General features: G+C 45.9%; 1 protein-coding gene across 3 annotated transcripts in view; it reads left to right on the forward strand.

Annotated features, from left to right (window-relative positions):
* Positions 1-21,647, forward strand: part of LOC144600317 (cytokine receptor common subunit gamma-like) — a 58,993-nt gene extending 37,346 nt beyond the window's left edge. The window contains exons 4-9 of one of the 3 annotated variants that reach the window (XM_078411883.1): positions 6,670-6,812; positions 9,597-9,762; positions 11,157-11,247; positions 12,346-12,430; positions 18,468-18,714; positions 21,462-21,647. In XM_078411883.1, coding sequence (XP_078268009.1) covers positions 6,670-6,812; positions 9,597-9,762; positions 11,157-11,247; positions 12,346-12,430; positions 18,468-18,714; positions 21,462-21,487 — 758 coding nt within the window. In that variant the 3' untranslated portion in view covers positions 21,488-21,647. Of the gene's footprint in view, positions 1-6,669; positions 6,813-9,596; positions 9,763-11,156; positions 11,248-12,345; positions 12,431-18,467; positions 18,719-21,461 lie in introns of all 3 variants that reach the window. The other 2 variants (XM_078411885.1, XM_078411884.1) reach the window with 2 other exon arrangements.
* Positions 21,648-24,687: the final 3,040 nt, after the last annotated feature.

A 24,687-nucleotide genomic window follows, 5' to 3' on the forward strand; every position in this document is an offset into this window, starting at 1 on the left:
ATGGGATCCCACTATAGGCCACATCTTCCCGAAACGTCACCCATTCCTTCTCTCCAGAGATGCTGACTGTCTCGGTGAGTTACTCCAGCATTTTGTGTCTATGTTCGATTTAAACCAGCATCTGCTTTCTTTCCTACACAGTTTTAAAATAGTTATGGATAAGGACAGGATGGCCCACAAGTTAAAGTTCTGAATTGGGGAAGGCCAATGTTGATGGTATTGGACAAGAACTTGGTCAAGTTGATTGGAGCAAGTTTTTTGCAGACAAAGGAAGATCCGGAAAGTGTGATGAACAGAATTCAGGGCAAGTATGACAGTTAGACTGTTAGTATATCAGTTGGACTGATCGGCAAGGCAGGTGGGAGTAAGGAAGTTTGGATGATGGGAGAAATTTGAGGCTCTGTCCAGGAAAAAGCAGAAGGCATGGGGCAGCTGGGATCATCTGTACCCTGGAAGAGTTTTGGAAGCTGAGGAACCTTCGTAAGAAGGAAATCGGGATGGTTCAAATGGGCAGTAGATAGCTCTGGCAGATTATCTAAAGGAAAATACAGATTTTTAAGTACATCAAGGGAAAGAGGGTAACTTGCGAGAGAATAGGGCCACTCAGAAACCAAGGTGGTCGACTCTGAGCAGCAGGAGATGGCCAAGGTCTGCAATGAGTATTTCTCCTCTGATTTAATCGTGGAGAAAAACATGAAGACAGGAGAAGACAAGGGATCTTGGAACACCTAACAGTGATGTATTGAGGGCAGTCCGTATTACGGTCAAGTAGGTGCTAGAACTCCTACGGCATATGAAGGCTGATAAATCACCCGGGCCTGATCTGATATATCGGAAAAATCAGTTATCAGAAATTACAATAGGATCTTGATCAGCTGGGCAAGTGGGCTAAGGAGTGGTTGATGGGGTTTAATGCAGATAAATGCAGGGTGTTGTATTTTAGGAAGTCAAAGCAGGACAGGATCTGTACAGTGAAGTGCACTAAGGAAGACACAAACAATCTCCCAGATATACTAGAGGACAGAGGATCTAGGGGGGTAGAGTAACTGAAAGAAATTTGCATTAGGCGAGAAATAGTATTGGGTAGACTGATGGGACTGAAGGTTAATAAATCCCCAGGGCCTGATGGTCTGCATCCCAGGGTACTCAGGGAGGTGGCTCTAGAAATAGTGGACGCATTGGTGATCATTTTCCAATGTTCAATAGATTCAAGATCAGTTCCTGTGGATTGGAGGATAGCTAATGTTATCTCACTTTTCAAGAAAGGAGCAAGAGAGAAAATGGGGAATTACAGACCAGTTAGCCTGACATCGGTGGTGGGAAAGAAGCTGGAGTCAATTATTAAAGAGGTAATAATGGTGCATTTGGATAGCAGTAAAAGGATAAGTCCAAGTCAGCATGGATTTATGAAAGGGAAATCATGCTTGACTAATCTTCTGGAATTGTTTGAGGATGTGACAAGTAAAATGGATGAAGGGGAGCCAGTGGATGTAATGTATCTAGACTTTGATAAGGTCCCACACGGGAGATTGGTGAGCAAAATTAGAGCACATGGTATTGGGGGTAGAGTGTTGACATGGATAGAGAATTGGTTGGCAGACAGGAAGCAAAGAGTTGGAGTAAACAGGTGCTTTTCAGAATGGCAGGCAGTGGCGAGTGGAGTGCCGCAAGGCTCGGTGTTGGGACCGCAGCTGTTTACCATATATGTTAATGATTTCGACGAAAGAATTAGAAGTAACACTAGTGAGTTTGTGGATGACACAAAGCTGGGTGGCAGTGTGAACTGCGAAGAGGATGTTAGGAGGTTGCAGGGTGACCTGGACAGGTTGAGTGAGTGGGCAGATGCGTGGCAGATGCAGTATAATATAGATAAATGTGAGGTTATCCACTTTGGCAGCAAAAACAAGGAGGCAGATTATTATCTCAATGGTGTCGGGTTAGGTAAGAGGGAGGTGCAGCCAGACCTGGGTGTCCTTGTACACCAGTCATTGAAAGTTGGCGTGCAGGTACAGCAGGCAGTGAAGAAAGCTAATGTCATGTTGGCCTTCATAACGAGAGGATTTCAGTATAGGAGTAAAGAGGTTCTTCTGCAGTTGTATAGGGCCTTGGTAAGACCACATCTGGAGTATTGTGTACAGTTTCGGTCTCCCAATTTGAGGCAGGACATCCTTGTAATTGAGGCAGTGCAGCGTAGGTTCACGAGATTGATCCCTGGGATAGCGGGACTGTCATATGAGGAAAGATTGAAAAGACTAGGCTTGTTATCTCAATGGTGTCAGGTTAGGTAAGGGGGAAGTGCAGCGAGACCTGGGTGTCCTTGTACACCAGTCACTGAAAGTTGGCGTGCAGGTACAGCAGGCAGTGAAGAAACCTAATGTCATGTTGGCCTTCATAACTAGAGTTTAGAAGGATGAGAGGGTTTCTTATAGAAACATATAAAATTATAAAAGGATTGGACAAGCTAGATGCAGGAATTTTTTTCCCAATGTTGGGGGAGTCCAGAACCAGGGGCCACAGTCTTAGAATAAAGGGGAGGCCATTTAAAACTGAGGTGAGAAGGAACCTTTTCACCCATAGAGTTGTGAATTTGTGGAATTCTCTGCCACAGAGGGCAGTGGAGGCCAAATCACTGGATGAATTTAAGAGAGAGTTAGATAGAGCTCTAGGGGCTAGTGGAATCAAGGGATATGGGGAGAAGCTGGGCACAAGTTACTGATTGTGGATGATCAGCCATGTTCACAATGAATGACGGTGCTGGCTCAAAGGGCCGAATGGCCTCCTCCTGCACCTATTTTCTATGTTTCTATGTTTCTAAGGGAAGGACTCTAGGGAATGTTGCAGAGCTCAGGGATCAAGGAGTGCAGGTACATAGTTCAATGAAAGTAGCATCACAGGTGGTCAGGGTGGTCAAGAAGGCTTCTGGTACATTGGCCTTCATCAGTCAGGATATTGAGTATAGTAGTTGGGATGTTATGTTACAGTTGTACAAGACGTTCACGGTCACGGTGGCGCAGCGGTAGAGTTGCTGCCTTACAGCGCTCGCAGTGCCGGAGACCCGGGTTCCATCCCGACTGCGGGCGCTGTCTGTACGGAGTTTGTACGTTCTCCCCGTGACCTGCATGGGTTTTCTCCGAGATTTCCTCCCACACTCCAAAGACGTGCAGGTTTGTAGGTTAATTGGCTTGGTAAATGTAAAAATTGTCCCTAGTGGGTGTAGGATAGTGTTAGTGTGCGGGGATCGCTGGTCGGCGCGGACCCGGTGGGCCGAAGGGCCTGTTTCCGCGCTGAATCTCTAAACTAAACTAAACTAAACATTGATGAGGCTGCTGTTGGAGCTTGCACATTATTGATGGAATTAGCGGCTTGTAGAGAAGGGATTAAAGTTCACTATGATTGCCCCCTTGGAGCGGAAATGTTATCCTGTGGGGCTTGGTACAAGGTGGACTCCCAGGATTGTTGTTTCTGATAAGACAGGGGGCAGCAAAAGCTGTGTCTCTGTGAAGTCTAGGATAAGGACATCTCTGGGGTTGCTGTGAACAGTGAGGTATCAACGGCACCACAATTTATCCCCTGCGGCTCTCATCCTGGATAGCTGTCTTCAAAGGGCATCAATCACTTCTAGGAGGTTATCCACTTTGGTGGTAAGAATAGGAAGGCAGAGTATTATCTGAATGGTGTCAAGTTAGGAAAATGGGACATACAACGAGATCTGGGTGTCCTAGTGCATCAGTCACTGAAAGGAAGCATGCAGGTACAGCAGGCAGTGAAGAAAGCCAATGGAATGTTGGCCTTCATAACAAGAGGAGTTGAGTATAGGAGCAAAGAGGTCCTTCTCCAGTTGTACAGGGCCCTAGTGAGACCGCACCTGGAGTACTGTGTGCAGTTTTGGTCTCCAAAGTTGAGGAAGGATATTCTTGCTATTGAGGGCGTGCAGCGTAGATTTACTAGGTTAATTCCTGGAATGGCGGGACTGTCATATGTTGAAAGACTGGAGCGACTAGCTTGTATACACTGGAATTTAGAAGGATGAGAGGGGATCTTATCGAAACATATAAGATTATTAATGGGTTGGACACGTTAGAGGCAGGAAACAAGTTCCCAATGTTGGGGGAGTCCAGAACAAGGGGCCACAGTTTAAGAATAAGGGGTGGTAGGCCATTTAGAACTGAGATAAGGAAAAACGTTTTCGGTCAGAGAGTTGTGAAGCTGTGGAATTCTCTGCTTCAGAGGCAGTGGAGGCCAATTCTCTGAATGCATTCAAGAGAGAGCTAGATAGAGCTCAAGGATAGCGGAGTTAGGGGGTATGGGGAGAAGGCAGGAACGGGGTACTGATTGAGAATGATCAGCCATGATCACATCGAATGGCGGTGCTGGTTCGAAGGGCCGAATGGCCTCCTGCTGCACCTATTGTCTATTGTCTATTGTCTATAATCACCCTATATTGATCAGGAAGCTTGTCTTTCGGACGTTCTGTGTGAATTGTCCAGTGTCATTGCCTCTAGTCATGTCTAGTCTTCATTGTTTGAGTTACAGCTCCATTGTTTCTTTGTTTTGTTGGTTATGATGTGTTCAGTTTTTAATTCAGGTTTGCAGGTACCTTAACGCTTTGCTCTGATGCCGTGTAACTGTTGTGCTTGAATAACGTTTTAAAACGCTACGACTGGACCGGGCAAATCATTGTGAATTCAGTGATCCCACACTGCATTTGGAGTAGTGTAGGAAAAAAACTGCAGCTGCTGGTTTAAATCGAAGGTAGACACAAAATGCTGGAGTAACTCAGCGGGTCATGCAGCATCTCGGGAGAGAAGGAATGGGTGACGTTTCGGGTCGAGACCCTTCTTCAGACAGTAGAAAGGTCTCGACCCGAAACGTCATCCATTCCTTCTCTCTCCAGCGATGCTGCCTGACCCGCTGAGTTACTCCAGCATTTTGTGTCTACCTTTGGAGTCGTGTGTTCAGTTTTGGTCACCCTGCCTTGGGGAGGATGTTGTTAAACTGACAAGAGTGCAGAGAAGATTCATGAGGATGTTACCAGGACTAGAGGCACGGAGTGCGGGCTAGGAAATTATTCCTTGCAGCGTAAAGCTTAAAGCAGATGTGAGAAGTAACTTTTTTACACAGAGAGTGCTGGGTGCCTGGAATGGTTCTGCCAGAGGCAAATGGGATAGTGGCATTTAAGAGGCTTTTAGATAGGCACTAGGATATGCAGGGAATCTCTTGGGTAGTGGACGTTATGTTACAGTTGGTGTGGATTACGTGCAGGCAGAGACGATTAGTTTAATTTGGCATCATATTCAGCATTAGGGGTGCCAACTTTCTCACTCCCAAATGAGGGACAAGGTGACGTCACCGCCCCGTGCCCCACGTGACCACACCCAGCCAGCGGCCACCTGCTCACGCTCCACCAATGGCGGCCGTCCGGGCCGGGAGGCGGGTTGCCACACGCAACCTCCATGAGGCACCTGGGCCTCCGGACCTACAGTGTCCTGACCTACAGCGGCCGGCCCGGGCCTACAGTGTCTGGGCCTACAGCTTCCGGGCCTACAGTGTCCGGGCCTACAGCGTCCGGGCCTACAGCGTTCTGACCTACCGCGTCCGGGCCTACAGCGTCCTGACCTACAGTGTCCGGGCCTACATTGTCCTGGCCTACAGTGTCCGGGCCTACAGTGTCTGGGCCTACAGTGTCTGGGCCTACAATGTCCGGGCCTACAGTGTCTGGGCCTACAGCGTCCTGACCTAAACTGTTGGGGCCTACAGTGTCCGGGCCTACACTGTCCGGGCCTACATTGTCCTGGCCTACAGTGTCCGGGCCTACAGCGTCCGGGCCTACAGCGTTCTGACCTACCGCGTCCGGGCCTACCGCGTTCGGGCCTTCAGCGTCCTGACCTACAGTGTCCGGGCCTACATTGTCCTGGCCTACATTGTCCGGGCCTACAGCGTCCGGGCCTACAGCGTCCGGGCCTACAGCGTCCTGATCTACAGCGTCCTGACCTACAGTGTCCGGGCCTACATTGTCCTGGCCTACAGTGTCCGGGCCTACAGTGTCCGGGCCTACAGTGTCTGGGCCTACAGTGTCTGGGCCTACAGCGTCCTGACCTAAACTGTCGGGGCCTACAGTGTCCGGGCCTACAGTGGCCGGGCCTACTGCGGCCCCCAGGCCAAATACTGGACAAGGGCGGTCCCGTACGGGACAAACCAATTTAGCCCAATATACGGGATGTCCTGGCTAATACGGGACAGTTGGCAACCCTAGGCAGCATGGACATTGTGGGCCATGGGTCTGTCCCTGTACTGTACTGTTCTCTGTGCATTCCTTAACCAGGCAAGTTGTCAACAACTTGAAAGTTTGTAGATCTTGATTATTGATGACAGCTTTATTTTCAAACTTATTTAATTCAAATCACCAAGATGCCACGTGATGAAACATGTATACAGATCAATAGTCCAGGTGCCAGGGCAGTCATTTAATAGTTTCACGGATTTGCTTTCATATCCTACTGAGAAGGACATTGCAATGTCAAACGTTTGTGCTGAATTTGACCATGATGCGGGCTCTTGAAGCTTGAATGCTCTCGCTTCAGTCCTGCTACACTATCATTTTCTTTTGTAAAGAATCACGCTGTGACATGCAACTGTGTAATGGGACAAAACTCAATTCCTATCTTTCAGTGCAACCCTTTGCTCCTGGGAACCTGGTGGTGAACGCCACGAAAAACCGCGAGCTCCTCCTGAGCTGGGAGTCCCCGATGCCAATAGTCACTTGCCTGGAGTTTGAAGTCAGGTACCGGAATAACAAGGACAAGGAATGGCAGGTACACAGTGGCAGTGACTTCCAGACTAACAGTGACTTCATGGGCAGCATGGTGGCACAGAGGTGGAGCTGCTGCCTCACAGCGCCAGAGAGCCAGGTTTGATCCTGACTACGGGTGCTGTGTATACAGAGTTTGTACATTCTCCCCGTGACCGCTGTACTTCATGGTCCGGTATCTGTTATACCTTTGTTATGACTCTGGACTGACCACAAGCACACATGTTTAAAAGGTTTGAAAGCTGGAGCTTAAATCCAGGCTGTTTATTCCACGGCCACCTGGAACCAGAGTGCCCACCAATATCACGTCATTCTCATATATACATGTTACTACGCGGGCACACAAAGTAGTCCCTGTGATACACAAAGTAGTCCTTGCAATATCACAACAGTGACCGCTTGGGTTCGCTCCGGGTGTTCCGGTTTCCTCCCACATCTCCAAAGCCGTACAGGTGGGTAGGTTAATTGGCTTTGGTAAAGATTGTAAATTGTCCCTAGTGTGGAGGATAGTGCTAATGTGCGGGGATCGCTGGTCGGCGCGGACCCGATGGGCCGAAGGACCTGTTTCCGCGCTATATCTCCAAACTAAACAAAACTAAGCATTTCCATGTTATCGTTAACAATAATTTTATAACTTTTTGGATAATGAAACATTCTGCTGTTATTTTCAACATGCAGGAAAATGTACCCCACCCACATGTTGAGGCCAAATCAAGGGAGATTTATTTTCACATCCAATGGCTCCAACTTGAACCAGCCTAATAGGTTGTTGACTTCTTTCAACAACTTGCCTTTAAATACATGTATGTTATTGAGCAAAATTTGGCTCATTTTAATGGAAATCAAAAAAATAGATGCTCTAAATTAATTCCTTCACTGAATTAGATCCTCAGTAACAATGCACTCCAAAGGCGTACAGGTTTGTAGGTTAATTGGCTTGGTATAAGTGTACATTGTCCCTGCTGTGTAAGATAGTGTTAGTGTGCGGGGATCTTTGGGCAGTGCGGTCTCGGTGGGCCGAAGGGCCTGTTTCCATGCTGTATCTCTAAACTAAACTAAACTAAACTAAACTAATGAAAATTTTAAAAAAGCTGCAGATGCTCTAAATCGAAAGCAAAACAATAAAAATAAAAATAATAAATTGTACTGGAAATTCTCAGCAGGAACCTCAGGGAAGACAGAGTTAATGGTCCTTCTTCTGAACTGGGATGGGGAGAATGGAAGCTTGTTAATTTGTTAATCTAGGGTTTGTTAATCTGTGGGATAGGTCAGGGAAAGAAGATGTCCCTGATAAGGTAAGACTGGTGTGAACATGGGGTTAAGCTTCCAGAACCAGGGGCCACAGTCTAAGAATAAAGGGGAGGTAATTTAAAACTGAGGTGAGAAAAAACTTGTTCACCCAGAGAGTTGTGAATTTGTGGAATTCTCTGCCACAGAAAGGCAGTGGAGGCCAATTCACTGGATGAATTTAAAAGAGAGTTAGATAGAGCTCTAGGGGCTAGCGGAATCAAGGGGTACGGGGAGAAGGCAGGCACGGGGTACTGATTGTGGATGATCAGCCATGATCACAATGAAGGGCGGAGCTGGCTCGAAGGGCCAAATGGCCTCCTCCTGCACCTATTTTCTATGTTTCTATGTTTCTAAGCTGCAAACAATGTACATTAGGTTATCTAGTCATTCTTTGACAGTCCACTATATTTGGTGCTCTTGATGTGGCCTCCTCTACATTGTTGAAATGAAGCATGGACTAAGCGACCGTGCGTGGAGCACACACACTCTGTTCACAATGGTCATCTTGAACTTTTCATTACGTCTCATTTAACCCTCCTTATTCCCACACCAACCAGTGTGTTCTTGGCTGTTACCATTGCTACACACAGCATCTCATATTCCACTTGGGTGGCACACAACGCAATGGTGTGAATATTGAATTTTCCAATTTTGGGTGACTCGTATCACCAGTGTGATCCTCCCATGCACACTAACACTCCCACCTTCCTTGTTCTCTTTCTCTCTTTGTTCACCGTTCCCATTCCCTCCCCGCTCATGTTCCATTAGCCCATCACCCACCTGCCTCCATCCCATGCCCAAGCCACCCCAACTTCCTATATTGCTAATGGTGGCAATCGTTCCAATTCCCTCTATGATGTGATACGATATGATACAATACGATACCATTGGACTTTATTTATCCCAGGAAGGAAATTGATCTGCCCAGTCATAAAACACAAAATACAGAAAACATTGAATTAAAGCAAGAGGTAGAAAGAATTTGGGATGTACAAAGATTGGGGATGGGGGGGGGGGGGGGGAGAAGGGAGTCAGTCTTAGTCTACCCCACCACAGAAGGGGGAGGGGTTGTACAGTTTGATAGCCACAGGGAAGAAGGATCTCCTGTGGGGTTCTGTGCTGCATCTTGGTGGGACCAGTCTGTTGCTGAAGGTGCTCCTCAGGTTGACCAGTGTGTCATGGATTGTCCAAGATGCTCCGCAGTTTGAGGAGCATCCTCCCCTCCAAGACCACCTCCCATGAACCCAACTCCACCCCCAGGACGGAGTCGGCCTTCCTGATGAGTTTGTTAATCCTGTTGGCTTCCGCCCTGATTCAGGATCTCGGCTTTTGCCTCTGCAGGTGCTGTTTGACCCATGGAGCTCGTCTGTCTTTCTTCTAATTCCATCCACACTCTCTTTTGTATTTAGTGCTACAAAGTCATGGGGTTTTGTATGTAGATCTCAAACTTGTCATCAGATTTGCCACGTTCTAATTGTTTCATCATTTCTCCCCACAGAAAGCCTCTGTCTTGCAGCAAACAAACTTCAATTTGCCAAGCGTGGATCCGGAGAAGCTCTACACCTTTCAAGTGAAAAGCAAGGTGAACAAATACTGTGGCACCACTAAGTTGTGGAGTGAGTGGAGCCTCCCTGTTTACTGGGGGAGAAATGACACCCAAACAGGTAAATTAAACACGCAGGTAAAGCCATTGACAAAATCTTAAGAAAATGTTAATAAATCCTTTATGCTGAAGCCATTGTGGTAACATGGATGCCGCAGCTGCTGGGAACCAATAGTAGAAAATCTGAAGAAGGATCTCCACCCAAAATGTCACCCATTCCTTCTATCCAGAGATGCTGTCTGGCCCACTGAGTTACATAGAAACATAGAAAATAGGTGCAGGAGGAAGCTATTTGGCCTTTCGAGCCAGCACCACCATTCATAGAAACATAGAAACATAGAAAATAGGTGCAGGAGGAGGCCATTTGGCCCTTCGAGCCAGCACCACCATTCATTGTGATCATGGCTGATCGTCCACAATCAGTAACCCGTGCCTGCCTTCTCCCCATATCCCTTGATTCCACTAACCCCTAGAGCTCTATCCAAACTCACTTTTAAATTCATCCAGTGAATTGGCCTCCACTGCCCTCTGTGGCAGAGAATTCCACAAATTCACAACTCTCTGGGTGAAAAAGTTTTTTCTCACCTCAGTTTTAAATGGCCTCCCCTTTATTCTTAGACTGTGGCCCCTGGTTCTGGACTCCCCCAACATTGGGAACATTTTTCCTGCATCTAGCTTATCCAGTCCTTTCATAATTTTATACGTCTCTACAAGATCCCCTCTCATCCTTCTAAACTCCAGTGAATGCAAGAGTTACTCTAGCATTTTGTGTCTATCATCACTGGAAACAAGGAACTACTGATGCTGGTGTACACAAAAGGACACAAAGTCCTGGAGTGACTCAGTGGGTCAGTAGCATCTTTGGAGAACATGGATAGGTGACATTTCAGGCTATAACCCTTCTTCAGCCTGATTGTAAGGGGGGGGGGAAATCTGGAAGAGAGGAGAGGCAGGCACACAGGTAGACACAGGTGAGGGGGGTTTTGATCGGCAGATGGTTGGAACAAAGGCCAGAGATAAAGGAGGAAGGTGTGATTCAGGATTGAAGAGTTGTGAAGCCAGAGGGAAGAATGTAGGAGTGGGCGGAGGGGTGGGGAGACATAGGCGAGAGTCCAGGTGGGTCACAGGGGTGGAGAGGGCAGTTGGAGAAGGGGGTGGTGTGGGAGAGAAAGAGGAGGGGGAGGAGGTCTTGGGCTGCTCCAAAGCCCAGCATCTCCAACCGTCATGACAATTATTACAGTGATCCCTTAAAGACTGATTCTAGTGTGGTGGCGTAGAGGTAGAGCAACTGCCTGACAGTGCCAGAGACCCAGGTTCCATCCTGAATAATGATCAACGTCGGGGAAATTTGTTATTTAGGGATAGGGTTAAAGAATTGAAGACAACCGGAAATGTATAGAAGAAACATTAAGAATATCCAAAATAAAGAAGAGAATTTGTTATTTTGTCTTGCAGAAGATTCAAAAGAGGTAATCCGCACGTACATCACTGTGATTTCCCTCGCTGGGATAATTGCACTTATGTTTTGCTTAATAAGGAGTGAAAGGTAAGATAAAAAATATTGGTATTTATGTAAAACGCTGTGCCATATCTTTCTGCTACTGGTAAATCACTATTACTCGGGCTAAATTGGTTTGTCCCGTACGGGACCACCCTTATCCCATATTAAGCCCAGGGGGCACTGTGGGCCCAGATGCTGTAGGCCCGGACACTATAGGTCTGGACAATGTAGGTCATTCATTGTAATCATGGCTGATCATCCACAATCAGTAACCCGTGCCTGCCTTCTCCCTGTACCCCTTGATTCCACTAGCCCCTTGAGCTCTATCTAATTCTATTTTTAATTCATCCAGCGAATCAGCCTCCAATGCCTTCCATGGCAGAGAATTCCACAAATTCACAACTCTCTGGGTGAAAAAGTATTTTCTCACCTCAGTTTTAAATGGCCTCCCCTTTATTCTTAGACTGTGGCCCCTGGTTCTGGACTCCCCCAACATTGGGAACATTTTTCCTGCTTGTCCAGTCCTTTTTATAGGACGGCACGGTGGCGCAGCGGTAAAGTTGCTGCCTTACAGTGAATGCAGCGCTTGAGACTCAAGTTCGATCCCGACTACGGGTGCAGTCTGTACGGAGTTCTCCCCGTGACCTGCGTGGGTTTTCTCCGAGATCTTCGGTTTCCTCCCACACTCCAAAGATGTACAGGTATGTAGGTTAATTGACTGGGTAAAATGTAAAAATTGTCCCTCGTGTGTGTAGGATAGTGTTAATGTGCGGGGATCGCTGGGCGGCACGGACTCGGTGGGCCGAAGGGCCTGTTTCCGCGCTGTATCTCTAAATCTAAATCTAAATCTAATTTTATATGTTTCTATAAGATCCCCCCTCGTCCTTCTAAATTCCAGTGAATGTTTAGTTATTTTAACTGCTCCACTTCCTCAATAGGATCAAATATGTCACTGGGCGGGCCATCTAGTATGCCCAGCTGAGAAATAAGTATATGCTAGATAGGAAGTTGTAGTTTGATGCCAATTTGGTATCGAAATGACCATTGATACCTTCTGCTCGATGTCTGATCGTTCCGATTCGTTCATGCCCGAATCCGTTTTATGATCGCGACAAGGTTTAATCATTTACATTTTTCTCAAAGGTTGAAAGTGATTATCATCCCAAAGATTCCGAATCCAGGCCGAAATTTTGACCCTCTTTTTAACAACTACAATGGAAACTTTCAGGTAAGAAGAAGGGGAAAGAAACTGGACTCTATTCACCGAAACAAAATCATTTCAATCCCCCGGCATTTAGAGTGGTGGCTACTGACTGCATATTGAGGCAACAGGGGAGGAAGAAATGGTGGAGCAATCATCCATATGGTACCTTGATCCAACTCCCCCAGTCTTCTGCCAAGAATTAGGCTCATCCGAGATGCCTAATATAGGAGGAAATAATGAATAGATTTGATGAGTATTGGGTAGAAGTTTTGAGGTAAGTTTCAGAATTATGTCTGAAAAGTTGGAAGTTATAGAAACGATGGCAAACTGAATTAAGTATTTAAAGTGCTGGAGTAACTCAACAGCTCAGGCAGCATCCCTGGAGAACATGGACAGGTGACGTTTCAGGTCAGTGGGGATAAATGGTCCCTTTCAGAATGGCAGGCAATGACTAGTGGGGTACCGCAAGGCTCGGTGCTGGGACCGCAGCTATTTACAATATACATCAATGACTTGGATGAAGGGATTAAAAGTACCATTAGCAAATTTGCAGATGATACAAAGCTGGGTGGTAGTGTGAACTGTGAGGAAGATGCTACGAGGTTGCAGGGTGACTTGGACAGGTTGTGTGAGTGGGCGGATGCATGGCAGATGCAGTTTAATGTGGATAAGTGTGAGGTTATCCACTTTGGTGGTAAGAATAGGAAGGCAGATTATTATCTGAATGGTGTCAAGTTAGGAAAAGGGGACGTACAACGAGATCTGGGTGTCCTAGTGCATCAGTCACTGAAAGGAAGCATGCAGGTACAGCAGGCAGTGAAGAAAGCCAATGGAATGTTGGCCTCCATAACAAGAGGAGTTGAGTATAGGAGCAAACAGGTCCTTCTGCAGTTGTACAGGGCCCTAGTGAGACCGCACCTGGAGTACTGTGTGCAGTTTTGGTCTCCAAATTTGAGGAAGGATATTCTTGCTATTGAGGGCGTGCAGCGTAGGTTTACTAGGTTAATTCCCGGAATGGCGGGACTGTCATATGTTGAAAGATTTGAGCGACTAGGCTTGTATACACTGGAATTTAGAAGGATGAGAGGGGATCTTATCGAAACGTATAAGATTATTAAGGGGTTGGACACGTTAGAGGCAGGAAACATGTTCCCAATGTTGGGGGAGTCCAGAACCAGGGGCCATAGTTTAAGAATAAGGGGTAGGCCATTTAGAATGGAGATGAGGAAAAACCTTTTTCAGTCAGAGAGTTGTGAATCTGTGGAATTCACTGCCTCAGAAGGCAGTGGAGGCCAATTCTCTGAATGCATTCAAGAGAGAGCTAGATAGAGCTCTTAAGGATAGCGGAGTCAGGGGGTATGGGGAGAAGGCAGGAACGGGGTACTGATTGAGAATGATTTGCCATGATCACATTGAATGACGGTGCTGGCTCGATGGGCCGAATGGCCTCCTCCTGCACCTGTTGTCTATTGTCTATTGTCTATAGGACCCTTCTTCAGTCTGAAGAAGGTTCCCAACCCGAAACGTCACCTCTCGATGTTCTCCAGAGATGCTGCCTGATCCTCTGAGTTACTCCAGCACTTTGTCTTTTTTTATAAACCAGCATCCGCAGTTCCTTGTTTCTGAGTCATTTGGTTTTATATTTTGAAGCATTCTACCTGTGTTAATATATTCAGGTGTGCAGTTTGCTAAGTCACATCAAGCTGCAGAATAAAATGTTTGAATGCTCCTCGGATCACTCAGTTACTGATTAGTCGTAGACATGCTCAGCTCAATGATAGATCAGAACAAAGCATGGAAGACTATGGATGAAATGTGGGAACATTGAATTAGTGTTGTCTCATTTTTTTCATTCTCTTCAACTCAGCCAGAGTTTACCAGTCACCGACGACGTAGGGACAATTTACAGTGGCCAATTAGCCCACCGACCCCCCACAAGTATTTGGAGTGTGGGAGGAAACTAGAGCTCAGAGGTGAAACCCAGACCACCACAGAAAAAAACATATAAACTGCACAACATCAGAGGTCAGGATTGAACTCACTTGACATAGCAGCTCTACCAGCTGTGCCATTATGTTACACTGGGTAGGAAAGTCATAGTGAGGCCCAGCGCAAATTGGAGGAACAGCATCTCATATTTCGCTGGAGCAGTTTACACCCCAACGGTATGAACATTGACTTTTCTAACTTCAGATAGTTCCTCTGTCTCTCTCTTTCCCCTCCCCCTTCCCAGTTCTCCCACTAGTCTTCCTGTCTCCGACTACATTCTATCTTTGTCCCGCCCCCTCCCCTGACATCAGTCTGAAGAAGGGTCTCGACCTGAAACGTCACCCATTCCTTCTCTCCAGAGATGCTGCCTGACCCGCTGAGTTACTCCAGCATTTTGTTGCACTGGGTAAGGAAATCTAAGTGTGACTTGTGAGAGCAACAGAGGTGTCAACAGAATCTGTATTCAGTTCACCCAGTGATGACCTTTCTGTCCCGGGCCTCCTCCGTTGTCAGAGTGAGACCAAACGCAAATTGGAGGAACAGCACCTCGTATTTTGCTTAGCCCAGCGATATGAATTTTATGTCTCTAACTTCAGGTGACCCTTGAAGCCCCCCTCTCTCTGTCCCTCCCCCACCCAAGTCATTGTACTATTTCTAAAGTCGTCCTGTTGAGTCTCATTTTCTGTATCTCGTTTTCATCTAGCCCGCAGCTAACAATGACCTGTTTCCTTTACGATCGTTACTTTTTTGCATATCTTTCACCCATTTGTTCTATATCTCTGTATATCACTGTCTATATCTTTAGTTTCTCTCTCCCCTGACTCTCAGTCTGAAATAGGGTCCTGACCCGAAATGTCACCTATTCCTCTTCTCCAGAGATGCTGTCTGACCCGCTGAGTTACTCCAGCATTTTCTGTCTATCTTTGGTTTAAACCAGCATCTGCAGTTCCTTCAAATACAAAAAAAAATGTCTGGTGCGACTGAAAATGAAATTCAACTTGGAATTTCCTTCACTTGCTACAATTTATAGTACATCCTACCCAAACCTCAGCCGGCTGTGCTGTGCGTGTGGTTTCGGCACTGATATGAGTTTTGGGTGCTTTTGCAGACACAAACAGCAAAACAAATGGTTGGAAAGGAATGCACAATCCTACACTTGTAATTACTTGGGAAAGTAATTATTCTTCAAAAAAAAAGTTCATGTTGGGAAGATTACATATTAATCCTTGTACACCGTCTCAAGAGACATTGGAAGAGATTCTATCTCCCTTCCTCCAGCTGGAAAAGGGGTCAAAATGTTGGTCCAGTATTGAGCCTCCCATCTCCCCTCCCATTGTTTGCTGGTGGCCTTGATTCCTGTTTGAACCAGCCAGTAGACTCAATCAAAGGTATTTATTCACAAAATGCTGGAGTAACTCAACAGGTCTCGACCTGAAACGTCACCCATTCCTTCTCTCCTGAGATGCTGCCTGACCTGCTGAGTTACTCCAGCATTTTGTGAATAAATACCTTCGATTGGTACCAGCATCTGCAGTTATCTTCTTACAGTAGACTCAATAATCACCCCTACACCGGGAGCTTAAAGATAGATGGAAAAGGTTTCTTTAGGATTTTAGTTTAGTTTAGTCTAGAGATAGCAGGCGGAAACAGGCCCTTCGGCCCACCGAGTCCGCGCCGACCAGCGATCCCCGCACACTAACACTATCCTACACACACTTGGGACAATTTTTTACATTTATACCAAGCCGGTTAACCTACAAACCTGTACGTCTTTGGAGTGTGGGAGGAAACCGAAGATCTCGGAGAAAACCCACGCGAGTCACGGGGAGAACGTACAAACTCCGTACAGACAGCACCCATGGTCGGGATGGAACCCGGGTCTCCGGCGCTGTAATTGCTGTAAGGCAGCAACTCTACCGCTGCTCCACAGTCCTGCAGCGGTATTTTGCTTATTCATTTCTGGGATCTGGATGTCACTGTCAAGGCCAACACAGGTGTCCCATCCCAAAGTCTTTAGAGAAAGTGGAAATGAGCTACCTTCAGGAGCCATTGCAGATCTTGGGTATGCAAGCAAAGAGTTTCACTGTGTCGTGGCACATTTGACAATAAAATATTCTGTGTGGTTCTTGGGGGGGGTCCTGTGGCGGATCAGGCCACTCCTTGGGTCAGCCCCCTCGTTACGTGACGGACAGGCGAAAGGGGTTAAAAGCCAGACCAAGGGAAGGCGTATCTCATCCCTAGGAGAACTACGCTGTGGGCAGGAGCTCACAGCCTAATAAAAGAATCTTACTAAACACTGCCTGGCGTCTTGCCTTTTCTCTGGCCTCCGCCAGGCCACTACATTTGTTCCATTCCAGATCACTTGGTAAATATCTTCCCACTAAGCCGAAGGGTAGAAAGTTCCAGAACTTAGACCCAGCATTGATAACAAAGCAGCCAGATGCCTCCAAGCCAAGATGGTGGCCAACTTGGAGGGGGATCTGCAGTGGTTAATGTTTCCATACGCCTGTTCAGGGTAGATGTCAGAGATTACTGGCGCAGCGGTAGAGTTGCTGTCTTACAGCGAATGCAGCGCCGGAGACCTGGTTTCCATCCCGACTACGGGCGCCGTCTGTACAAAGTTTGTACGTTCTCCCTGTGACCTGCGAGGGTTTTTTCCCGAGATCTTCGGTTTCCTCCCACACTCCAAAGACGTACAGGTTTGTAGGTTAATTGGCTTGGTAATTGTAAAAATTGTCCCTCGCGGGTGTAGGATGGTGTTATTGTGCGGGGATCGCTGGTCGGCGCGGACCCGGTGGGCCGAAGGGCCTGTTTCCGCGCTGTATCTCTAAACTAAACTAAACTAAACTAAACTAAATCTGGGCAAGTGCTGGTGGAGTAGCCAAGGCAAGTATCTGCAGTCCACTTTATAGACGATATACACTCGGACAGAATATATTGGTGCTGGAGACCATGACTCTTTAGAATAGTGGATGTTGTGCTAATTGTTTTGTTTGGTTTAGTTTAGAGTTACAGCGCGCAAACTGTCCTTTTGGTTCAGCATGTACGGGCCAACCAGCGATCCCCGCACACTAACACTATCCTACACACTAGGGCCAATTTACAATTACACCAAACCAATTAGCCTACAAACCTTTTTTACAAAATCTTTGGAGTGTGGGATGAAACCAGAGATCTCGGAGAAATCCCACACAGGTCACAAGGAGAATGTACAAACTCCATACAGGCAGAACCTGTAGTCAGGATTGAACCGGGTCTCTGGTGCAGTAAGGCAGCAACTCTACCGCTGCGCCACCAATAGAATTGAGTTGTGAATGGAATAGTACAAATATTAGTGAATGTTCACACTTCTGCTTCTAATGCAAAGGAAGTCATTGATGAAGTATTGTTGAAGATAGCTGGCCTTAGGAGTCCATTCTGAGGAACTTCTGCCATAATGTCCTAAGGTTGGGATGATTACATTATTGTGGGAAGGGTACATTATTGTGGGAAGGGTAGACACAGAGAGGGGGGCCATAATCTACCAGTCCCATTTAGGCACATTTTATTTGTTTTTCAGAGAAATAAAACTGAATATTAATCTAGGGTTGAAAGACAGCATAAAAACTCTTGCAGCAAAGGCATTGAATGGATGGGTCAAAACTCTTACAGCAAAAGGGAAGCAAAAAATTAGCATGAGTTTAGTCTAGTTTAGTTTAGAGTTACAGCATGAAAACAGGCACTTCAGGTCCACCGAGACTGCACCGACCAGCGATCCCCGCACATTAACACTACCCGACACACACTGGGGACAATTTACATTTACACCAAGCCAATTTACCTACAAACCTCTTTGGAGTGTGGGAGGAAACCGAAGATCTTGGAGAAAACCCAGGCAGGTCACGGGGAGAACGTACAAACTCCGTACAGACAGCACCTGTAGTCAGGATCGAACCCGGGTCTCTAGCGCTGCATTCGCTGTAAGGCAGCAACTCTACCGCTGCGCCACCGTGCCGACCCATGCTTATCCCAGCATGTTAAAACTAAGAACATATGCAACTTGCACTGGTCTCTAATCTCTTACTCATTGCAGGATTGGCTTGGGGTCTCAAAGGACACATTGGAAGGATTCAAGTCAAGCTACCATGAGAATGTGTGCATTGTGAGTGAATCCCCACTTGATGTCACCCAGAGCCGTATCCATGGAGGCTTCCACGAGCAGATTGGAAGGACAGAGATGCCAGAGAAGTCCTTCAGTCCTGACACCATGGGAGAGGCTCGTCCAAAACTCATCCTGCCGGCAGCTTTGTTTTCTGACATTGCAGTTTTTGTAGAAAGCAGTAGGTATGACATAAATGCAAATAATTACGTGAAAGTCTCGTCCTTGTGATGTCCTTAATACCAATCGTGGCAGTCAAAGATCAATCTTTCAGGAATACCATCAACAAGACTGAACTTATGCAACGTGCTTAACTGGACGTATTGTGATAAGTCTAGTCAGCGTATGAACGAGACGCGGGCAGCCCTCCAGCCTTTCCCCTTCCTACGCCAATCGGCCTTTTTGTCCTTTCCCAACATTTTACATGAATGCTTCAGATTTATGGCAAAGTAAGTCTTCTCTTTTCACCTCCGAGTAAATATAATCAATAGACAATAGACAATAGGTGCTGGAGGAGGCCATTCGGCCCTTCGAGCCAGCACCGCCATTCAATGTGATCATGGCTGATCATTCTCAATCAGTACCCCATTCCTGCCTTCTCCCCATACCCCCTGACTCCGCCATCCTTAAGAGCTCTATCTAGCTCTCTCTTGAATGCATTCAGAGAATTGGCCTCCACTGCCTTCTGAGGCAGAGAATTCCACTGATTCACAACTCTCTGACAGAAAAAGGTTTTTCCTCATCTCAGTTCTAAATGGCCTACCCCTTATTCTTAAACTGTGGCCCCTTGTTCTGGACTCCCCCAACATTGGGAACATGTTTCCTGCCTCTAACGTGTCCAACCCCTTAATAATCTTATACGTTTCGATAAGATCTCCTCTCATCCTAAATTCCAGTGTATACAAGCCTAGTCGCTCCAGTCTTTCAACATATGACAGTCCCGCCATTCCGGGAATTAACCTAGTAAACATACGCTGCACGCCCTCAATAGCAAGAATATCCTTCCTCAAATTTGGAGACCAAAACTGCACACAGTACTCCAGGTGCGGTCTCACTAGGGCCCTGTACAACTGCAGAAGGACCTCTTTGCTCCAATACTCAACTCCTCTTGTTATGAAGGCCAACATTCCATTGGTTTTCTTCACTGCCTGCTGTACCTGCATGCTTCCTTTCAGTGACTGATGCACTAGAACACCCAGATCTCGTTGTACGTCCCCTGTTCCTAACTTGACACCATTCAGATAATACTCTGCCTTCCTATTCTTACCACCAAAGTGGATAACCTCACACTTATCCACATTAAACTGCATCTGCCATGCATCCGCCCACTCACACAACCTGTCCAAGTCACCCTGCAACCTCATAGCATCTTCCTCACAGTTCACACTACCACCCAGCTTTGTATCATCTGCAAATTTGCTAATGGTACTTTTAATCCCTTCATCCAAATCATTAATGTATATTGTAAATAGCTGCGGTCCCAGCACCGAGCCTTGCGGTACCCCACTAGTTACAGCCTGCCATTCTGAAAGGGACCCATTTATCCCCACTCTTTGCTTTCTGTCTGTCAACCAATTTTCTATCCATGTCAGTACCCTACCTCCAATAGCATGTGCTCTAATTTTGCCCACTAATCTCCTATGTGGGACCTTGTCAAAGGCTTTCTGAAAGTCAAGGTACACCACATCTCTCCTGTCAATTTCCCCAGTTCCATCCTCAAAGAATTCCAGAAGATTAGTCAAGCATGCTGTTTATCTTGGCTTTGTTTTAACAGAGGTGCCGGAGTGGCACTCCGCTCAGCTCCAGCAACACTGCACCCCTGCATATAATACTCACGAGAGTTGGGCAAGATCGAAAGCCGGGTGACCTTTTCACTCCTCACATACTGCACATCTGTTTTATTAGATCTCCAGACTCAACTGTGTTCAGTTTCTGGATAAATTAAACAGTATCTTATCTTTCACTCTCTATTTCACGGTCGAGCTTTGTACTGAATGTTGCTGGAAAGGAACAGCACTCTTGGGACGTGCAGGGCACAAATGTACAAGTCTTTCATCCAATTGTTTTAATGGGCTGGCGGCCAGCAACGTAATGCTCACTGTTCACTGTGAGTGCCATCAGTCGTCAGAGTTTCCAACTTGGAAATCAGCCATTTGGCTTTGAGGCATTGAATGAGTATTTTATGTTGCTTTTTAATAGAATGATCATCCCGAGGAAGGGAATTTATTTTTGATCTTTCCTGTTATAAAAACATGGAAAGAGGGGACCATACTGAATTAAATGATAAATAACAAATGGCAAGTCGTGTGCTTCTTCTGCTGCATCACATCTCATGAATCGAGCAACATTTGTAGCTGTGAAAGTGTTAAGGGCAAATATTTGTGTAGGAAAATAACTGCAGATGCTGGTACAAATCGAAGGCATTACAAAATGCTGGAGTAACTCAGCGGGTCAGGCAGCATCTCTGAACATTGTCCCGCCCCCCTGACATCAGTCTGAGGAAGGGTCTCAACCCGAAACGTCACCCATTCTTTCTCTCCAGAGGTGCTGCCTGACCCGACCCGCTGAGTTACTCCAGCATTTTGTGATACCTAAGGGCAATATTTTGTTTGGTTCATGAAATGTGTCACAACTTCAAAGCACACTCGTACCATTCTGCTGCATGAAATGTGTAGGAAGGAACTGCAGATGCTGGTTTACACCAAAGATAGACACAAAATGCTGGAGTAACTTAGCGGGACTGGCAGCATCTCCGGAGAGAAGGAGTGAATGATGTTTCAGGTCGAGACCCTTCTTCAGTCTTCTGCTGCCTGTCCCGCTGAGTTACTCCAGCATTTTCTGTCTTTGTTGCAAGTGATGTTGTAAGTAATGCTTACATGAGACTTAAATTGAATGTCTTTTTTTTGCTTTATTTCATGTTCTGTTGAGGCTTTAGCAACACGAAGTTTGGCTGAGGAGGAAGACAGCGAGGAAGAACTGACTGAAAGGAGACAGACAGACAGAAAGAGTGACCTTATAACAAGGGAGTCATTTGATAATCACCGTGCAGTAGTGGTGACAGGTGACTTGCACAGGCTCTGGCTGCTTTTACTCTGCAGTTTGATGCTAAATTAACGAAAGCTTTTGTTTTGCAAGTTTTATTATTCTATAACGCTGTCTTCCCTACACTTTTAAAGTTTGTTCATGCGTTTGACGGCAATTTAACTTCTATCTGAGCAGAGCTTGTAAAATGCTATCAATTTTTTTGCTTTTGGAATAAACAATTTCTTGATGCCTTGGCACTCATTTCAAAATTGGAATAGATGTGAACTTTATAAAGCGGGCAAGATTGGCAAATAGCCACAGGCTGCAAAGTGTTCGGGTCTCTCTTTCCAAATTTACTCGACCAGGTAAAATAAATTAACCTAGAATCCTGAAACCAAATTGGCAATCTTGATCAATTAAAGGGAGAATTTAAATAAATCAATGAATTTGTTAAAAAAAAGACTTAATAGAAACGATTATTTCTATGGTTGGTTGTAATCATAATCATAATCATAATGTAAGAAAATAACTGCAGATGCTGGTACAAATCGAAGGTATTTATTTCACAAAATGCTGGAGTAACTCAGCAGGTCAGGCAGCATCTCAGGAGAGAAGGAACGGGTGACGTTTCGGGTCGAGATCCTTCTCGACCCGAAACGTCACCCATTCTTTCTCTCCTGAGATGCTGCCTGGCCTGCTGAGTTACTCCAGCATTTTGTGAAATAAGTATCATAATCATAATAATCATAACCATACTTTATTAGCCAAGTATGTTTTGCAACTTACGAAGAATTTCATTTATAGTATGGTTGTAGGAGCAAAGCAAACGAAAAAATTACTATTTTCTTTGTAGACACCACCTTCGTTGATTAGAAAAATACCTTGAAATGAATGGATTTTCCAGCTTGATTTTGACTCCTGAATGTACGCCATTCACTGAAGCAAAAACGACTGAGTAAACTCTGTGAAAAAAAATCACAATGTTCATGCAGATTTGGGCAAATGCTCTGTCGTTCAATAAAATATCTTAAAAAGCGGACTGGAGGCAGGCAGACATCCCATCAATGCACCATTGTTAAATCCTCCTTTCCTTTCAGTAGAGACTTTCCTTGCTTATAGACTTCACTCTGCATACCACTGAAAAATACATTGGTATGTATTGATAATAAAACATGGATAGCGTGTTTAAATTTGAAAGACCAATAGGCCCTGCTGACAAATCAGAATAAACAAGTTTTCAAATGCCTATACTGACAAATGAGAAGGTTGACCTCAACGTGATAAATGGACAAGGGAGCAGGGAATCCACTGACATATTATTAATCAAACAAACACCAAGCTCTCATGAGAAGCATTACCATTCCCAGGGGTGTGCGTATTTTCAACTAGAACGGAGAGCGGAAGTCTGTTGCTGTCAGGACTAAGAATAATTATTTCTCTAAATTGTCTCTTCCTTTTGTGGTACACATTTACTGCGTGCTGGTTTCCCCCTGCCTCGTGTCTTTCAGGGAGTGATTATAGTTACCAAGCCTCCCACCACTACGCTGTGAGGAAAGACTTGTATTTATATTGCAGCTTTCATGGCCTTCCAAAGTCCGAACAGTGAAAGGCCTGGATGGAGTGGATGTGGAGAGGGTGTTTCCACTAGTGGGAGAGTCTAGGACCAGAGGGCACAGCCTCAGAATAAAATAATGCACCTTTAGGAAGGAGATAAGAAGGAATTTCTTTAGTCAGAGGGCGGTGAATCTGTGGAATTCATTGCCATAGACGGCTGTGGAGGCCAAGTCAGTGGATATTCTTACGGCGGGATTGACAGATTCGTGATTAGTACAGGTGTCAGGGGTTATGTGGAGAAGGCAAGAGAATGGGGTTGAGAGGGAAAGATAGATCAGCCATGGTTGAATGGCGGAGTAGACTTGATGGGCTGAACGGCCTAATTCTGCTCCTAGAACTTATAAACCTCTGAACTTGTGAAGTGCTTTGTAATGAAATAGGTCATAAAATATGAATGCATTTGTAGTTGCCAGAGGTTGTGTGTAACTGGACCACTCTCTTTCTTTCTCGACACCCCTGCCACCTTCTTTCCTCAGCCTTTGATTGCACAAGGGCCATTGTAGCCTGCTGCAGCAAACAAATGTCGGGTTTTAAGCATTCATTATGTGGGCAAATATGGTGGAGCAGCATTTTGAGACACAATGAATTGAAGCTAAAAGCTGCTGTCCTACTTGACTCTTCTTTGTTTGAACTGCCAACTGCACCCACCACTGGCATTTTTCAGCAAATTGATTCTGACTTCTTTATCATAACAATTATTTGTGTAAAATTAACGTTTGGGCGATGGCATAGTAGAAAGTTGTGAGTTCTGAAATGAACTTTTAGTTGGGTCTCCTCAACGAATCCCTAACAGGAAGTCTATTCCTTCTTCAACCTCCCCCACGAGGCACAGAAAGAGATCGCTGATCTGGTGGAGTTTGGCCGGCTGAATTAGGACCACGAGTTGAGTTGAGGAACTTGTCCTTCCAGACTGAACAAGGGTCTCGAGCCGAAACGTCACCCATTCCTTCTCTCCAGAGATGCTGCCTGTCCCACTGAGTTACTCCAGCATTTTGTGTCTATCTTCCAGACTGAAAGGTGACCCTGATCATTCTGTTTTAGCTCCAGGCTATCTCTTTGATCATTTCCTACAGATATTGATAATGAATGTAGCTGCAAAAGCCTCTGGTTATTTTCCACTGGTGCTCCCCGTGCAATAGATTCCGAGGGACACCAGTTTGCTGCTCTGATTGTATTTGAATTATATCCTGTAATCAATAAATAAGACACCCCAAGTATACTCTTATTCTGTTCCTTCACCATGTCCAGGGGCGGTCACGGTGGCACAGCGGTTGATTTACTACCTTACAACGAATGCAGCGCCGGAGACCCGGGTTCGATTCTGACTACGGGTGCCATCTGTACGGAGTTTGTACGATCTCCCCATGACCTGCGTGGGTTTCCTTTGAGATCTTCAGTTTCCTCCCACACTCCAAAGACGTACAGATTTGTAGGATAATTGGCTTGGTAAATGTAAAAATTGTCCCTAGTGGGTGTGGGATAGTGTTAATGTGCGGGGATCGCTGGGCGGTGCGGA

Source organism: Rhinoraja longicauda, chromosome 15, assembly GCF_053455715.1.
Source record: "Rhinoraja longicauda isolate Sanriku21f chromosome 15, sRhiLon1.1, whole genome shotgun sequence".
NCBI classification, from domain to species: domain Eukaryota; kingdom Metazoa; phylum Chordata; class Chondrichthyes; order Rajiformes; family Arhynchobatidae; genus Rhinoraja; species Rhinoraja longicauda.